This window comes from Scardinius erythrophthalmus, assembly GCF_964197995.2.
Source record: "Scardinius erythrophthalmus genome assembly, chromosome: 4".
Classification (NCBI taxonomy): Eukaryota; Metazoa; Chordata; class Actinopteri; order Cypriniformes; family Leuciscidae; genus Scardinius; species Scardinius erythrophthalmus.
The window spans coordinates 3658449-3674207 of NC_138224.1; the positions used below are offsets into that span (position 1 = coordinate 3658449).

Sequence of the window (15759 nt, forward strand, 5' to 3'; positions counted from 1 at the left end):
CTCCAGCATTCATTTCAGGCTCTATATTACAGCCGGCTTGAGATTTGCAGTGAATATGAATATATTTGTCTCTCTGTTTCAGGCCACTGTTGTTCCAAACGACTGAGCACATCACTAGCAGTCAAGCGCTGGGAGATTTGATTCCATACAGCACCATATTACATTTTCTGTTCAATCGTGCCCCGGCTGAACTCAAATCACCACATCAGGTACGCACACACACTAATGCAGAGGGATGGAAACCTCTTGGTTATAGATCCTCAAGGATTAAGGTTTTAGGTTCGGGGTGTTAGCAAGTTTTTGAAGTCAAATCCTGTTTACGATGCCCTTGAGCGGGGCAATTCACCTCAAGTTGCTCCATCGCAACTGCCCCTGTGATTGACCTACTGTAAGCAGCTTTAGATAAAAGCTTCTGCTAAATGACACATTTCATATTTGAGTGCTCGGACTGGAAAGGATGAAGATATTTTGGGCCGTTTTATAAAATGAGGGTTCTCTAAAATAGCTTTAGCATGGGTGGATTTGTAGAGCTCTTATGTTCCACTAATACAGCTTTCCCTTCTAAACAGAGAGCGGAGTGGTCGATCTCTCGCTACTCTCAGTGGTTGGATGACCACCCATCAGAGAAGGATCGTCTCACCCTTATTAGGTAAGATCCAATTCCACCGCTTTCACAATAAACCTTCTCAGGAAGAATACTAACACTCGTTTGATTTAGCTTGGTGTTTAGTTTTCTCATCTTACATTCATATTCAGTAATGTCATTTAAAAATGAACTAGAAATGTCAGGGTTCTCACAACCACAGAAAACCTGGAAATAGCAAGGGATTTTAATAATCGAAATGTAATGTTTTTATCTATTATTTTATAGAGATTGCAATTAGGAAGAACAATTTCTTTATAATAAAGTTAATGCAATTCATATATCCTACTAAAAATATTTATATTCACTATGAAAATGCTCAAGATTTGTCCATGACTTTTGCATGACTTTTTCCATGACTTAAAAAATATATATATTTTTTAAATTTCCATGACTTTTTTTTTCTTTTCAGACCTTTAAAATTCCCTATTCCCTTTAAAATTAAGACCTATTAAAAAAATCATGGACATTTCTTAAGTTAATATACATGTTTCTAGTTATGCTCAGCTCTAAAATATTTCATTGGCTAGAAATTGCATTTTGTGCATTTTTAATAATCCCTAATCATAGAAAACTCATAGAAAAGCCAGGTGTGGGAACTATAAAATTCAGAAATTCTGACAAGGGCCCAGTTGCATAAACATAGCCACTATGTTAAGACTGACTAGTTTGATTAACTAGCAGTTAGCCAAGTTAAGACTGTCTTGTTGATGCGTTTCATATAATCCCAACCCTTTTAAACAAATCTACAAATATCCATAAATATTAATATTTGTTTTGTAATTGTAATTAGTCTTACTTCTCTGATTCAAATTAGACTAATATACCAGGCCAGTTTTTAAGAAAAAAATTAGATGATTAACTTGTAAGACAAGTCTAAGCAGTTTATGCAACCGGCCAGAGGAAATCATTTCTCAGTGCATCATCAGCGTCCTCTACTGGTGCTCTGGAGGAAATACAGCAGCTTCTGTGTAAACAGCGAAAGTAAGAAATGAAAAAGTGTGACTTTCCTTTGTTGCAGGGGGGCGTTGGAGGCGTATGTGCAGTCTGTCCGAGCCAGGCAAGGGAAGGAGTTTGCCCCAGTGTATCCCATCATGCTCCAGCTGCTGCAGAAGGCCACAAGCGCATCATAGGACCTGCAAATCAGAAAAATGTAGACAATTAATCATAACAATACACTCGTCTTCACCAAAAGAAGTCTTTATTATCATCATCATCATTTTGTTTGTTTTGTTCAAATCGGATGTGTACATTTGTTTGTTTTGCTTACACACACAATGTGTAAAAAATTGTGTGTTAAATGGGTTGTTGGTTACTACTACTACTGGCTTTAATAAGAATCCCTACCTTTTTAACAAATCTACATATATTCATAAATAATATTTGTTTTGCTGGGTGCAACAGAGGGAAAGAAACGAATTACTAAACACATTATGTAAATGTTGAATAAAGAATGTCTCTACAGGCGCCTCATTCAGGTTTGAATCTGTTTGATTTATAACTTCTCCAAACGGAAAAATGAAAATGGCAATGCTGCTTTAAAGAAGGACATGAATGTATCACAATCATAGTTTTTAAATAACATTGGAAGTCAGGGGCACATGTTAAAGGGTTAGTTCACCCAAAAATGAATTACTCAGCCTCATGTAGTTTCAACCCCGTAAGACTTTCGTTCATCTTCACAACACAAATTAAGATATTTTAGATTAAATCTGAGAGCTGGATCACTCCTCCATAGGCTTTTCTGTAATTAAATTTTGCCGGCCCAGAAAGTTAGTAAAGACAATGTTTAAAATAGTCCAAGTGACTCCAGTGGCTCAACCTTAAGTTTATAAAGCGACGAGAACACCTTTTTGTGCGCAAAAACAACCAAAAATAACGACTTTATTCAATTATTCATTTTCTTCTGTGTTCCTCTGAGTGAGTTCACTTAGTGTAACAACGTCAGAACGCAGGCTCACTCTTGGCCGACGCTGGTCATGTGTGTGATGCTGGCCAATAGTGAGCCTACGTTCTGATGTACAACCCAGAAGCGCTGCGCTGTTACACTACGTGAACTCACTCAGAGGAACACAGAAGAAATGAATAGTTGAATAAAGTCGTAATTTAATTTTTTTTTTTGCGCACAAAAAGTATTTTCGTCTCTTGATAAACTTGAGCCACTGTTGTCACTTGGACTATTTTAAACATTGTCTTTAATAACTTTCTGGGCCAGCAAGTTTCAATTACATAGAAGCCTATGAAGGAGTGAGACAGCTCTCAGATTTAATCAAAAATATCTTAATTTGTCTTCCGAAGATGAACGAAAGTCTTACGGGGGTTGGAACAACATGAGGGTGAGTGATTACTGACAGAATTTTCATGTTTGGGTGAACTAACCCTTTAAGTAACAGCTTGAGAGTGATCACATGAGTCTGTTAGCTGTATAACTGTTGGCCTGCCTCTTAATATTGATCTGACTCTTCAGCTCATCTTCAGAGACATGCCACACTGTTTTATTTGACCTACATGGCACAATCTCAGATTCTGGTGTTTAATATGCGCTGTCTGTGGGCTTGCAAGTGTGCTGCTCTAAAAACATGAATTCAACTTCTCTCGTCACCAGTTTTGCATAATCATGCAAATGCGATTCATCCACTTGACTAACTGCTCACTGAAAAATTAAACAAATTATGTGTGTAGTGGCCTCATATAAATAACTAAACTGGACATATAAATGACAGTGAAGATGATGTAATGTAACATGCACCCAAACAAACCCGAGACTTTATGTAAAACAAATAAGCAATTATAAGATGATTTACATCTTATTTAGATTTTAATAGAGCTGATATTATCTTATATGGAGCCTTACCCTGCATCTTGTACCTCAGTTATGCAAAGTTTTACTAATATATCAATTCTATTATAATTATAATTGTAAGAATATAACAATAACAATATTTTAATAATTTTGTTATTTCTGACATTTTAAATCTACATTGTTTGTCTGTTGTTTAAAAAATACATTTCACAATAAAACACCAGTATAGAAATTTGCATTCTTCAAATTAAATTGTCATCATTTTTAAAGTACACATAAGAAAAATTATGTGGAAACCATTTTCTGGTTTCATTATCAGTCGATGATGAAATAAAAGCCCCAAATATTTGCCAGAATAATCTGATCACCAATATAGATTATATTTTTTGTATAATGACTAAATATAATTGTTCATTTACTTTACTCAAATGGCTCAAGTCAGAATATTTATTAACTATTTATTCGTTTGCTCAGTGACCAAGTGTTTATTTTCAGTGAGGGCGGTGTGCATTATAACTTTTTAATGGATATCTTCGAGTTTGATGACTTGATAAACAAACCCAAGACTTATTTGCTTTGCATAAAGCAATTTGTAGAAAATTTACATCTTATATAGATTTTAATGGACATTAATATTATCTTATATGGAGACGGAGCCTAACCCTGCATCTTGTTGTACACTCAGTCAGCTCTCACAAAAGCAGTCAGTGTAAATACCTTACACACAAATAAAAAAAAAAGTTGAAAACCACTGAAATATGTGAGGGAAAAAAAAAAACATGAACCTGAAACCTTTAAAACACTGAATGCATTAGAAATTGTTATAATGTAACGTTACATTACCAGTCAAAGACGCGTGCAGCATTATATATGAATGAATAATATATGGTATTGATCTGTTTTTCCAGATTCCTTAGTTTTCTATCGACAACTATGACAGTTTACCAGTACATTAGTTGCTTAGACGGCCAGATACATGATTTATTTACTTCTTAAGGCTATTATTAGATAGATTACACCCTTATGTGTGGGGGTAGTTAGTGGGTGTGGGGTGTCCTCTCATATTACACAGTTTCCCGCGAGAAAACCCTGAGTCGCGCCAAAACCCCACCTGTATAACTCACCTTTATTCTTGCCTGAGCTTGTCATTTAAAGGTGTCATGGGACGTTCGGCATTTATATAATGACAATTAATTATGTGTGACGATTAATTATGTCCCCGCTGAGATACAGCTGAGGCTTGAAAACTTCAGGCGCGCCTGTTAATCGCAGCACATCAATAAGAGCGCGCGCACTGCCCCGCCAACAAACCCCCACAGGCTTGGTCAGTGCGACTCTCTGATTGGCTGCAATGGTCGCCCTGAGGAAGTTCCTCCTTGTTCAGCCAATCACCGTCGGTATTTTTACACGTCGCTTTCGTGATTGGCCGAGAGAGGGTGTAGCTCTTCAGAGCGCCAGAAAACAAGCTTTAGCGGGTGATTCATAGTCGCCTGACCAGCAGTGCGACTGAAATAAGAAGATTACTTGCTCAGATCTTCTGATTTAGAGAGAAAATTATGTTCAGATAAGAAGGAACAAGAAGGATCATATCTGCGCAGGATTTATCTACGTTTTTAAGATTTTTTTTATCCCAAGGACGGAGTTTAAGGTAAGAATATAGAGTTAAATCTTCTATCTGACTCAAGTTACATGATATATAAATATTAATTAAATTAATTTCCTTAAATTTAAATCAGATTTTTACTGACAGACATTTCAGTATTCAAATAATAAGAAAAAGAGGATTTATATGGGAGGATTTATATATTATGCTGCTGATCTTCTACAGTATAATGTAAAACAAAATATATACAATATTGGGACAATAATATAAATATAAATGATTTCTAACGTTTAATTAATGTTATTTCCTTGAGAATCTGGTTTCGTTACCAGGCAACTGGTGAAGATATTTGCGCCAAAATCTTTCCACCATCATCAGATCAGATCACTTTTTTTTTTCTCCTATGTTTCTTATTTAATGCAGTAGTACTATAATATCTAATATAATATCACTTTTTTACACATATGTTTCTTATTTAATGTAGTAGTAATATAATATCACTTTTTTACACGTTTCTTATTTAATGCAGTAGTAGTATAACATGTAAGTTAGCTAATATGTATTTTTTTACTCATATGCTCCTTATTTAATGTAGTAGTAGTGTAATAAGTAATATAATATGTAATAAACTGATAATGTAATTTTACTTATTCGTAGAATTTGGACAAATCACTTTTGGCAACACTTAACTATCATGAATTAATAAGTTAACAAACATAAAATTAACGCTTTACAGATTGTTGGTATTATATATTAATAATGTAATGAGTTAATATGAACTTACCAGTGTTATTCATATATAGTTACATTCATATCAATAACTCAGTAATGAGCGGGTTCACTATTAGTCTAAATGTGCTGACTATAACTGATTCAATTTTCTTTTTTAGATGGAGATGAAGTGTTTAACTTTAAAGGATTTGCATAGTGTGAGGACACTAGTGAATAAGACAAGCTCAGATGATCCTGTCAACGTGAATGACCATAAAGTAAGATGAAATGAATGTGTTTAAATAAATTGTATGGTAATGCATCTACTTCCTCATGAGATGTTGAACTAATACCCTGATTTCAGGAGAACATCTGCACGGACCGAAGGAAAACGACCCCGCTGAAGTGTGAGTCTGTGACGGCAGCTGTGAGCAGACATAGGAGAGTTTCCAGCCCAGATATCACCCATATAACCCCTATTAAACACACTGAGAGGGCCCACCCGGACCCCTGGACCCCGACAGCCAACCTGAAAATGCTGATCAGTGCCGCCAGCCCAGATATCCGCGACAGAGAGATGAAGAAAACCCTCTTTAGACCTATTGAAAATGAAGAGAAAGCTGTAGAGGAGGAGGAAGAACTCGATGACTCGTGTCAGGTACGAAAATCAGTGTAATGTTTTGAAATGTACGTGCATTTACATTTATTCATCTAGCAAACAAGGAGTCGTAAATATGTTCAGAAGTTGTAGTTTTATCCACTGTATTCTCTCTTGATTTCAGTATGAGGCTTTAGACGATTCGGAGAGGAGACCGAGTCGCAAACAGAAGAGTTTGGGTCTTTTGTGTCAGAAATTTCTGGCCTTGTACCCTGATTACCCTGAAACCTCAGAGAGCATCTCTCTGGATGAGGTGGCCTCTCGCTTGGGTAAGAGAAAATAGCCTAATCAACCCCTTCATTTCTGTATAATACGCAAGGTTAATGCATTACCCAACATGAACTTTTTTTAAAGCATTTATAATCTTTGTTAATGTTAGTAAATGTATAAGTCTTGATGTTAGTTCGCAGTGCATTAGCTAATGTTAACAAATTGATTTTAATAGTGCATTAGTGAATGTTGAAATTAACATTAAAGGTATAGCGGAGGATTTTTTACTTCCGGGTGGATAGCCTATACTATTGGTCCTCCTAATTGTCAATCATTCTGGTGAATCAATCAAACTTTTCAAAAAGTGGAGAGGGCGGGTCTTATCTAAAATTCGGAAAGATCCTCCGCTATACCTTTAAATAAGATAAGATGCTGGTCCTACGCAGTTTGGAAAAGTATGGAATTTTATTTCCAGGTATGGTAATGTATTTGTGTTTCCAGACTATTGACCCTATTTAGTTTTTTTTTTCTATAAAATTAAGAATTTCTAAAGATAAATTCATCGTACAAGCAGAGTGTTTTCATGGCTAAAGTTTAGTGATCCTTGAACATATTTGAATAAACTCAAGGCGCACGTTTTCATTACGCAAATCTCTTTGTCTTTCACCATAAACGAGTCTCTTTTGAACTTTCTAATCGAATGTGCCACTCAAACCAGCAATAGATAAAGGAGCAAATGATCATCAGACTGTACTTTGCTGTTTGATGTTATTCAACATCAAACCATGATTACAGTATCAAACCGATGTGTCAGAGGTTATAAAGCATTTTAGATTTCTTCTCATCATGTATGAAACCAATGAAAAAAACAGAGAAAATACGAATATTTACAGATCACCGTACTATATACCAAATGCAATGCTATATGAATCATTTATCTTAAATATGGTGTATCTACAGACAGGTTTGGAAAGTATTGAATTTTGAAATGGACTGTTCATTCATTGTTAGTTGATGTGAACTAAATGTAAAGTGTTACCATAACATGTAGTGACTGACACCGAGATCTAAACCGTCTCAGGTGTTGAGAGGCGACGCATCTACGACATCGTGAATGTGCTGGAGTCTCTGATGCTGGTGAGCAGAATGGCTAAGAACCTGTACGTGTGGCACGGGCGCTCGAGGCTACCACAGACCCTGCAGGAACTCCACCAGGCGGGACGAGAGCAGGGCTACCATCTGCAGATGGACCAGAGAGAGGGAAGCAGCCCGTATGCCGCCCATCACATGCAAAACACACACGGTATGACACACACACACACATAAATTCCTCTAAAAGCATTTGGTTTGCATTTATCAAGAGTATGCACATGAAAAAAGGTAACGTCTGACTAGTTGCATGATGCATACCGTCATTTGAATGATTCATTTCACTTGCTCGGTTGATGTCATTCCCCATTTGTTTAAACCATAATGACGGTTGCCCCATTAACTCCATTATTAGTGTTGTACCCTTGTGCTCTATTAATCAGTCACCCGTTAACGGCGTCTCCGGCTTCACAACTCTGGTTACCAGGTGTTTGTGTTGATCACAGGTAATCCCATCCCAGCTCAGGGACTCTTTGTTATAAATGTGCCACGCTCTCACAGACAGGTTGAGGGAGGAAGCTAATTATTCAGAGAGGAAGATGAAGCTGCAGGTGTAGACATGTTTCTGTCTGCTAAACACTCGTAGGGGTCACCTGATTAAATCACATCACTGTTGACCTTTGCTTCAAGCAACTACATTCAATTCAGTAATAAAATACTTCATATATAGCAGAAACTTAAGCAGACATGGTTTTAGGATATATAGTATTTTTTTATTTTGTGCTCTAAATGTTTTGCTAATGTAGAAATGATTATATTAGGATTGTAATAATAATTTCAATATATAAATATTTAGTTATTTCTGACATTTTAAATCGGCACGGTTTGTCCGTTGTTTAAAAAACGGGGTTTCTGCGGGTCTTATAAAGTCTTAATTCATAAATTAAGGCCTTAAAAAGGTCTTGAATGTTGCATACATTGCAAAATGTATCTTCCTCAGTATTTTTGTCCTTTTTTCCTATACAGATCTAAACATCTTTAAATCAATTTATGTTTACTTGACATGCAAATTTAATCTAAATTCAGGAATCTTTAGACAATTGCATGTTTCATTTCACATTGAGGGCGGTGTGCATTACATTCAAGCTTTTAAATGGATATCTTTGAGTTTGATGACTTGATAAAGAAATGAATCTGTTTCCCGTCCTGCTGTCCTCGTCTGGAGCCTCTAATGTGGTCATTGTGTTCACTGGCTTCTCTTCCCATGTGGCCGCTGTCGCTAAGCAACAGCTTTGCTTCCTAACAAAAGCTTATTACGGTCCCGTCGTGAGGGCAGGAGTCACTCGGCCAGCCATTGATGCCATTCCTCATCTCCACTATCTCTGATTTTCTCCTGCCAGTCACATCAAATGTATTCATTCATCCTTTATTCACGTCTGGCATCGTCCACAGTTGCTAAGACTGAAGGAGCGTCATTTCACCAAATTCCTCTTGTTATCAAGAACCATTTCACTGTTTCTTAAGTTGCTGTGTGGTTCTCTGAAGGCCTTTATTTTAGAGACGAGTGGTGCTTCCATTCCTGAAACCACAACTTTCACGTTTTACAGTGTTGTAAGCATGGTTTATCTCTCTCATACAGCGGCTTCCAGCAGACGGAAGGATAAATCGCTTCGCATCATGAGCCAGAAGTTTGTCATGCTGTTCCTGGTGTCCAAAACACAGACCGTTACCCTCGATACAGCTGCTAAGATTTTGATCGAGGAGGGTCAGGATGAGTCCAGCCACAGCAAGTATAAAAGTAAGACGTCAATCATTTTGAGCTCTCATATTTTGTATTTTTATTGATTTAAGTGTAGCTCACATTCGAACCATTCGTTCGTGTTTGTTCAGCTAAGGTACGACGCTTGTATGATATCGCTAATGTCCTGACCAGCCTGAATCTGATCAAGAAACTTCACGTGAGGGAAGAGAAGAGCCGTAAACCCATCTTCAAATGGATCGGACCTGCCGATTTTCACAGCAGCAGTGGTACGTCCTGTTCAAACACTGGAAAATAGTCTCTTCGGTTTGATTATTTTGTGATTATTTGTCTTTTATTCATCTAAGATTCAGATGATTTGAGGGTCTCAGAAGCTCAGATCAGTGCCTCCGTCACGGGCACCGGCGAACGACGGGAGAAGATGACACGTCACTCCTCCTTTCAGGTCATTCCAGCCGCTCCTGTCAATCAAAGACGGATAAGCTCCGCCCCCAGCACACCTCAAAGACATTCTACAGGTGAGAACTGAGCAGAACACTAGCATTTTACATGCTTTTAGCGGACACTTTAATCCAAAGCGAGAGCGGGGAAAAGCATAAGCCAACAACAATTTGATGAAACTGAAATTTAATGCGATGTTTTTCATGGTTGTGTTATCAGACGAGCCGGTGGATTACTCCAGGAAGAGTGTGAACAGCGCTGCAGTGTGTCAACTACAGTTTGGAGACAGGTGAGTCCACCTGTACATAATTTGTATATGCATAAATTTCCACATATTTCAAACTTTGGTCATTTACAAACTCTGTGGTGCACTGGGTAAAGATCTGAGCCTGGCACTGAAAGGTTGTGGGTTCAAACCCTAGAGCTGATGCATGAACCATTGTTAAAGTTTATATCAAATTTCTAAAATTTGTATTTGCAGTGTTCAGGCCTGTTCAGGAAGCGCTGTGGGACTAGCAGTGCCTCTTCAGTCTGACGGCCCGTTTGCGTCACTGCCCTTTTCAGCCCAGTTCGCTCCTCACCAGTTAGCGTACCTGCCACAAACACCCCTGTTCATGGTGTACAGCGGACACGTCCCGGAGGGCATCAACCAGAGGTCACCCGTCTCGGGCCACAGGGAGGGAAATCCAAAGAAGAGGGAGAGACAGGAGGAAGAGGAAGATGATCAGGCAGCTAAACGAAGCAAACGCTCTGTGTCCATAGAAAGTGAAACGGTGAGTGTTATGAGCCTGATTAAAACTTTACATACATGTATTCATCCACATTGACATGTATATCTGGAATTCCCACGGGTCCTTGAAATCCTTGAAAGTTTGTGAATCTGGGAAAAACAATTCAAGGCAGAAATAAACATACATACATACTGGTCCTTGAAAGTGCTTGAATTTATTTTGTGCAATAAGTTTTCTGGAAAAAACTCCATATTATTCCCTCCGGTCCACTAATGTGTTATTTCGCCAACACTTCGTGGCCTATGCGCACTAGCTTGCTTGATTTACGCTAGTTACGCGCATTTATACGTTATGTTAAGTGTTTCCCGCATGAGGTACTTTGTGTTGTACGTTGCCATGACGAACGAAGGAAAAAAAGCTTTTTTGCATAGTTGTGTTTGACACATGAAAACTGTAACAATGTATCTTATAAGGTTACACGAAGTAACCTTGCTCTCACTTAAGTCCTTGAATTTGAGGGTATTTGAACTGGAAAGTCCTTGAAAGGTCCTTGAATTTGAAGTTAACCCTGATATACATATTTTAGCGTATTAAAAAGTTCTGTGGGTTATTTTTACCAAAAAAAAAAACTAAAGCAATTAATGCTTTGAAGTATTTAACAAAATAACAGAACATTTTAATATTAAAAAACATGTGTAAAATGTAATATTAATTAAAATGTGTCATTTTTTGTTAAATACTTTAATTTAGTAATACATTATTTTTTGGAAAGCTAATTTCATGCACAAAATGTAGTTCAGGTTCTAAAAACAGCTGGAAAAAAACTGGACAAAAAACAAGAACAATTAAAGAAAATAATAATAAAAACATTAATACAATAAAATAATAAATTATGTAAAATTTTAATAATTAGGCTGTTTGCCATAAAATTAACATCAGCTCATATTTTATCTGATTATATATGCATCTACATACAGGTACAGATGTTACCATGGTGAAATGACTGTAATGCACAGTCTTGAGTGGCGTATTTCTTTTATAAAATAGTGGCAACAGCTCTATTATAATTCTGAAAGCTGTACTTTGATCTCTGACATGTGTGAATGTCTCGTAGGGTGAGACGGAGAGTTCGCGCTCCAGTGCCAGAAGGTCTCCGATCTGCTCTCGAGAAGGTTCCCCGTGGGACGAGGCCTCGTTTGGGCCAGTGAATGAGGAAGACGCCAGAACATCCAGTCCCAAAGATGCCCTCATGTCCTCTCATTACCTCTATGTCCCAAACACAGCAGGTACGGGAAAACCCGAGTGTCTACGACCACCAGTGAATGTCAAACTCTCAGATTGCACGCTCATTCTAACGTTTTTTCTGTAGGTCTGAACGGTTTGAACTTCCTCATGCCAGCAGGACATACACAAGGCGGTGTGCCAGCTGTAGCTATGCCATATTTTTTGGTGCCGTCACCACTCATAACAGGTACGATGCCCTCCTCCAGTGCCGAGGGGGTTGCCAGCAGCGGTTTGAGTTTCAGCATGCCCACCATGTTGTCACCAGCTCAGTTTGTGATGGCAGGAGGGGCATTTAATGTGGCTGAAACACTGAACACCCCTGAGCATCATGGGCACAGAATACCAGTGGCCACATTCTCACCACAGGGACCACGAGTACAAGAGAGCCCTCAGCCGGCACAAACACAGGTCAGTGTACTGCAGTGTAACTTTATATTCGGTTTCAGCCGAAACGGGAAAGCCTGAAATCCTTGACCTGAATGGTGAAGTTTAATTAGCGCTTCTCCAATGGCATGTTTACAAGCGTCTATTTCATGCACACAATGTGCATAAACTGCACTAGAAGATCTGACATACACACACACACACACACCAGTCAGTTCACTAATGTATGCTTTTGTCTGAACTGAGATCTTTTAGTTCATGTTGTATTCAGTCGATGCGTGAACAAAACGCGTTGTTACTTTTCATGAGACAAAGTCTAAGCTTTCAACTTCAGTCAATTTGATCACAAAATTCAAACTTTAATGTGCGATGACAGATCGCTTTATCGCCTCAGTTCGAGCGGCACGTGAACCCATCGTCTCTCCTCTTTACGGCTCGTTAGAGCATGAAATAAACTTGAATGAACAGCTTATAAGCAATGTCACAATGCAATTACATTTACCTCAGGAAAGCCATCAGCATTAGCCATAGTTTGTTAGTTAGCTATAAAAAAACAACTTTTTTTTATAAACAGGAGCATTTTGCTTAATACATACACTGTATTACATATTAATTATATTTTAAGTTAACCTGTTGTCTTAAAGGGATATTTCACCGCTGGAAAGATGAATGTGTATTTAAATTGGGTAATTTATGCAGAAATGTGAAGTTATTTTAGAAGTTGGTGCCTTCTAGACTGAGAAAAGCCAGAAAATGTATTTTTGGCTCATGTGGATAAAAGACTACAACTCCCAGAATGCACTTGCTTCGCTGCCCTACGAGGACACTCCCAAGCCACGCCTCCCGGTTACAGAGGGCAGTGTCGGGAGAAATGATACAGCTAGGCTACTAGTCGACTCGAAACTGAAAAGACGGTGTTTTATGGTGAGATCCCCCTATGGGCGGGTTGAAGACATGCGGGACGAGCTCCTCCTACTGGCTGGAGTCTCTCGCCTCTGGACTAAAGAGCCTCTGATGAGCTAAATTATGATTTTTGCGTCATCTGAGGTTTTTTTCCAGACACACAATCCAGAAATCTCTCGTCTCAGGGGGACATGAGGGGGGGAAGCACGGTCACTCGAAAATACTACCGGGTTTCCACTGATACAAAGCTTATGCTAATCGGTGAAGTATCCCTTTAATATATAATGTATGTTTCAACAACGAAACAATTATAGCATTTAAAAGTTGATATTAACACTGGCTTTCGTGCATTTTTAGTTTTGATGATTACATAAATGTGATTATTAAATAAACTAAATGAAAACTTTAAATTTAGTTTGGGTAAAAAAAAAAAGAAGATCTTTCCGGTGCATCAATACTGTTATAATATGAAAATGCTGAGTATTTCAAACAATACATTTTCTATAGTGTTTGTGACCTTCTCCCTTCCGCTGTTTCAGACTCCTCTGACACCAAAGGAAGCGTTGCTGGGGCACAAATCTTTCTTTGAGACACCTGGAGCTTTCGGGTCTCTCACCAGCCAACCAGCGGCGCGCAAAAGAGGCTCCGCCCAGAGGAGGCTGGACATCGGACACACCGCAGCCAATTAAATTAGCCACTGGCTTTCAGGCTTCTGTGGTGCTACAGTGCCAAAGACAGCATTACACAGCAAATTTTTTACTTGAATTATTTCTGGTATGAACATTTCCTGTTTACTAACATCAGTATAAGAGGGCAGATTATTACAGATGCTAAAGTCCCACTCCGGGTCTTTAGTGTGATATCCGGTTACACGCCATTTTGTGGCTCGATTTGTTTTTCCTCCACACCATTTCTGATAGTATTTTGTCGTTTATTTGATATCCTACCAATGATTTTGTTTACCATTATTATTTATTATAGCATTTCCAGAAGCTAAAATCGTCAATCCAGTTTTTAGCACTACGTATTTAAAAATGTGAAAATTAATTAAGTCTGGATCGGCTTCTGAGAGAAAACCACACATTTGCTACAATGTACGTTTGCATTTCGCTGATTGTAAAAAGTGCCATATTGGTGAAGCCGACATGCCTTAGAAATGTGTTTGTTACGTGATGCCTTCACCACTAAGAATGAATAAGTAGAAGAGTGTGTTTGGGGGTAAAGAACAAAATAGTGGTTGTAATTTTCTGCTTGAGTTTGAGGTGCTACGTCTGATATGAAAAGGAAACCAATACATACTTGAATAAACCGGTGAATATGATCTGCAATCACTGGAACAAAGCGGAATTATCACAGTACTGTACTGTTTAAAACAAAGTATGTTTGTGAATGAATTGTTCTTAGACTAGTAATAAATTATTTTTGGAAGACTACAGGATTTACATTTGGATTCGTACATTATTTACAGTTATACTGTAACTCGTATAGCATTGAGTATTTTTGTAAACATGTTCATTTCTGTCTGTTGAATGTGTGTTTAGAGCTGCACTGATGATTCTGTATGGTGCTTTTGTGTTTGTCAGATGTATTTTTTAATCATTTTTATGTATGGACACAGGTGTCCTACATGTCATACAAAATAAATATATGTAAAATGAAATTATGGGTAAATTCAGTTGATTTCAAATGGGAAGGTGCACAGGCTTGTGCGACCACAAGATGGCAGCATAGACAAAGACTCGTGAATATATATATATATATATTTTATTAAACATTTACTTACAAAATGCAAAAGTGAAAAGTCATAAACCAGAGAAGAAAGCCAGAGGTTCAGGGACTGAGAAATATTACATCTCATTTGAATTCAGAAAAAGAAAGAAAGAAAAACAAAATAAATCAAATTAAATTACAAAATGAGGAAGTATCAATTACAAATTAAATAAATAAAAACAGAATAATAATAAAAGATTTATACAAAAACGCCAAAAAATGAGCATACATTCAAAGTTTTAGTTGCCTTTTTGTTACAAGAGGTAGATAAGGATTTGATATAAATCTTAACCTCTTCTTGAAAGAGAAATATTGGGGGGGTAAAAATTGGGGCATGAAACATCTCGGATACAAAGGCCAAAATCTTTCTTAATATTAAAACACAATCACAGTGTTTATTAATGCATCTGTATTTGGATGCAATTCATTGAATTGCTAATAACGGTCTTTTAAAAGGTTCAATTGGACCTAAAATAAACAGTTATTGTCTGCCAGTTTCTTTACATAAGTCCTATATTTGAAGGTACACTATGTAACAAACAGTTATTGGACCCCATTGACTTTCATAGTATGGAGGGAGAAAAATACAATGGAAGTCAATGGGGTCCAATATCTGTTTCATTACCCATATTCTTCAAAATATCTTCTTTTGTGTTCAGCAGAAGAAAGAAACAACATAAGGGTTTGTGAATTTTTTGGGTGAACTATCCCTTTAAGTTTAATACCTAAGCTTAAGTGTGTTTAAATCAGTAAGTGTGAGCATTAGTAGT

The 15759-nt window shown here is 37.6% G+C and overlaps 2 protein-coding genes across 3 annotated transcripts in view; both read left to right on the forward strand.

Annotated features, from left to right (window-relative positions):
• cog5 (component of oligomeric golgi complex 5) overlaps positions 1-2126 on the forward strand; it is a 73410-nt gene extending 71284 nt beyond the window's left edge. The window contains exons 20-22 of one of the 2 annotated variants that reach the window (XM_081364432.1): positions 83-209; positions 570-649; positions 1665-2126. In XM_081364432.1, coding sequence (XP_081220558.1) covers positions 83-209; positions 570-649; positions 1665-1776 — 319 coding nt within the window. In that variant the 3' untranslated portion in view covers positions 1777-2126. The remainder of the gene's footprint in view (positions 1-82; positions 210-569; positions 650-1664) is intronic. The other variant, XM_081364433.1, reaches the window with a different exon arrangement.
• A 3776-nt stretch (positions 2127-5902) lies between these two features.
• e2f7 (E2F transcription factor 7) lies at positions 5903-14870 on the forward strand. The gene is made up of 12 exons (XM_081363596.1): positions 5903-6038; positions 6125-6418; positions 6543-6687; positions 7710-7931; positions 9357-9515; positions 9608-9745; positions 9824-9994; positions 10137-10206; positions 10399-10690; positions 11763-11934; positions 12018-12340; positions 13759-14870. Exons 1-12 carry the CDS (start codon positions 5940-5942, stop codon positions 13906-13908), a joined length of 2235 nt encoding a protein of 744 aa, XP_081219722.1. The 5' UTR covers positions 5903-5939; the 3' UTR covers positions 13909-14870.
• The last annotated feature ends 889 nt before the right edge of the window (positions 14871-15759 follow it).

Bases quoted from the DNA above. Each gene is read 5' to 3' on its own strand.
- e2f7 (XM_081363596.1), top strand. From the start codon at position 5,940: ATGGAGATGAAGTGTTTAACTTTAAAGGATTTGCATAGTGTGAGGACA. The intron at 7,932-9,356 runs GTATGACACACA...TCTCTCATACAG, and splicing joins TCACATGCAAAACACACACG to CGGCTTCCAGCAGACGGAAG. The intron at 12,341-13,758 runs GTCAGTGTACTG...CCGCTGTTTCAG, and splicing joins CTCAGCCGGCACAAACACAG to ACTCCTCTGACACCAAAGGA.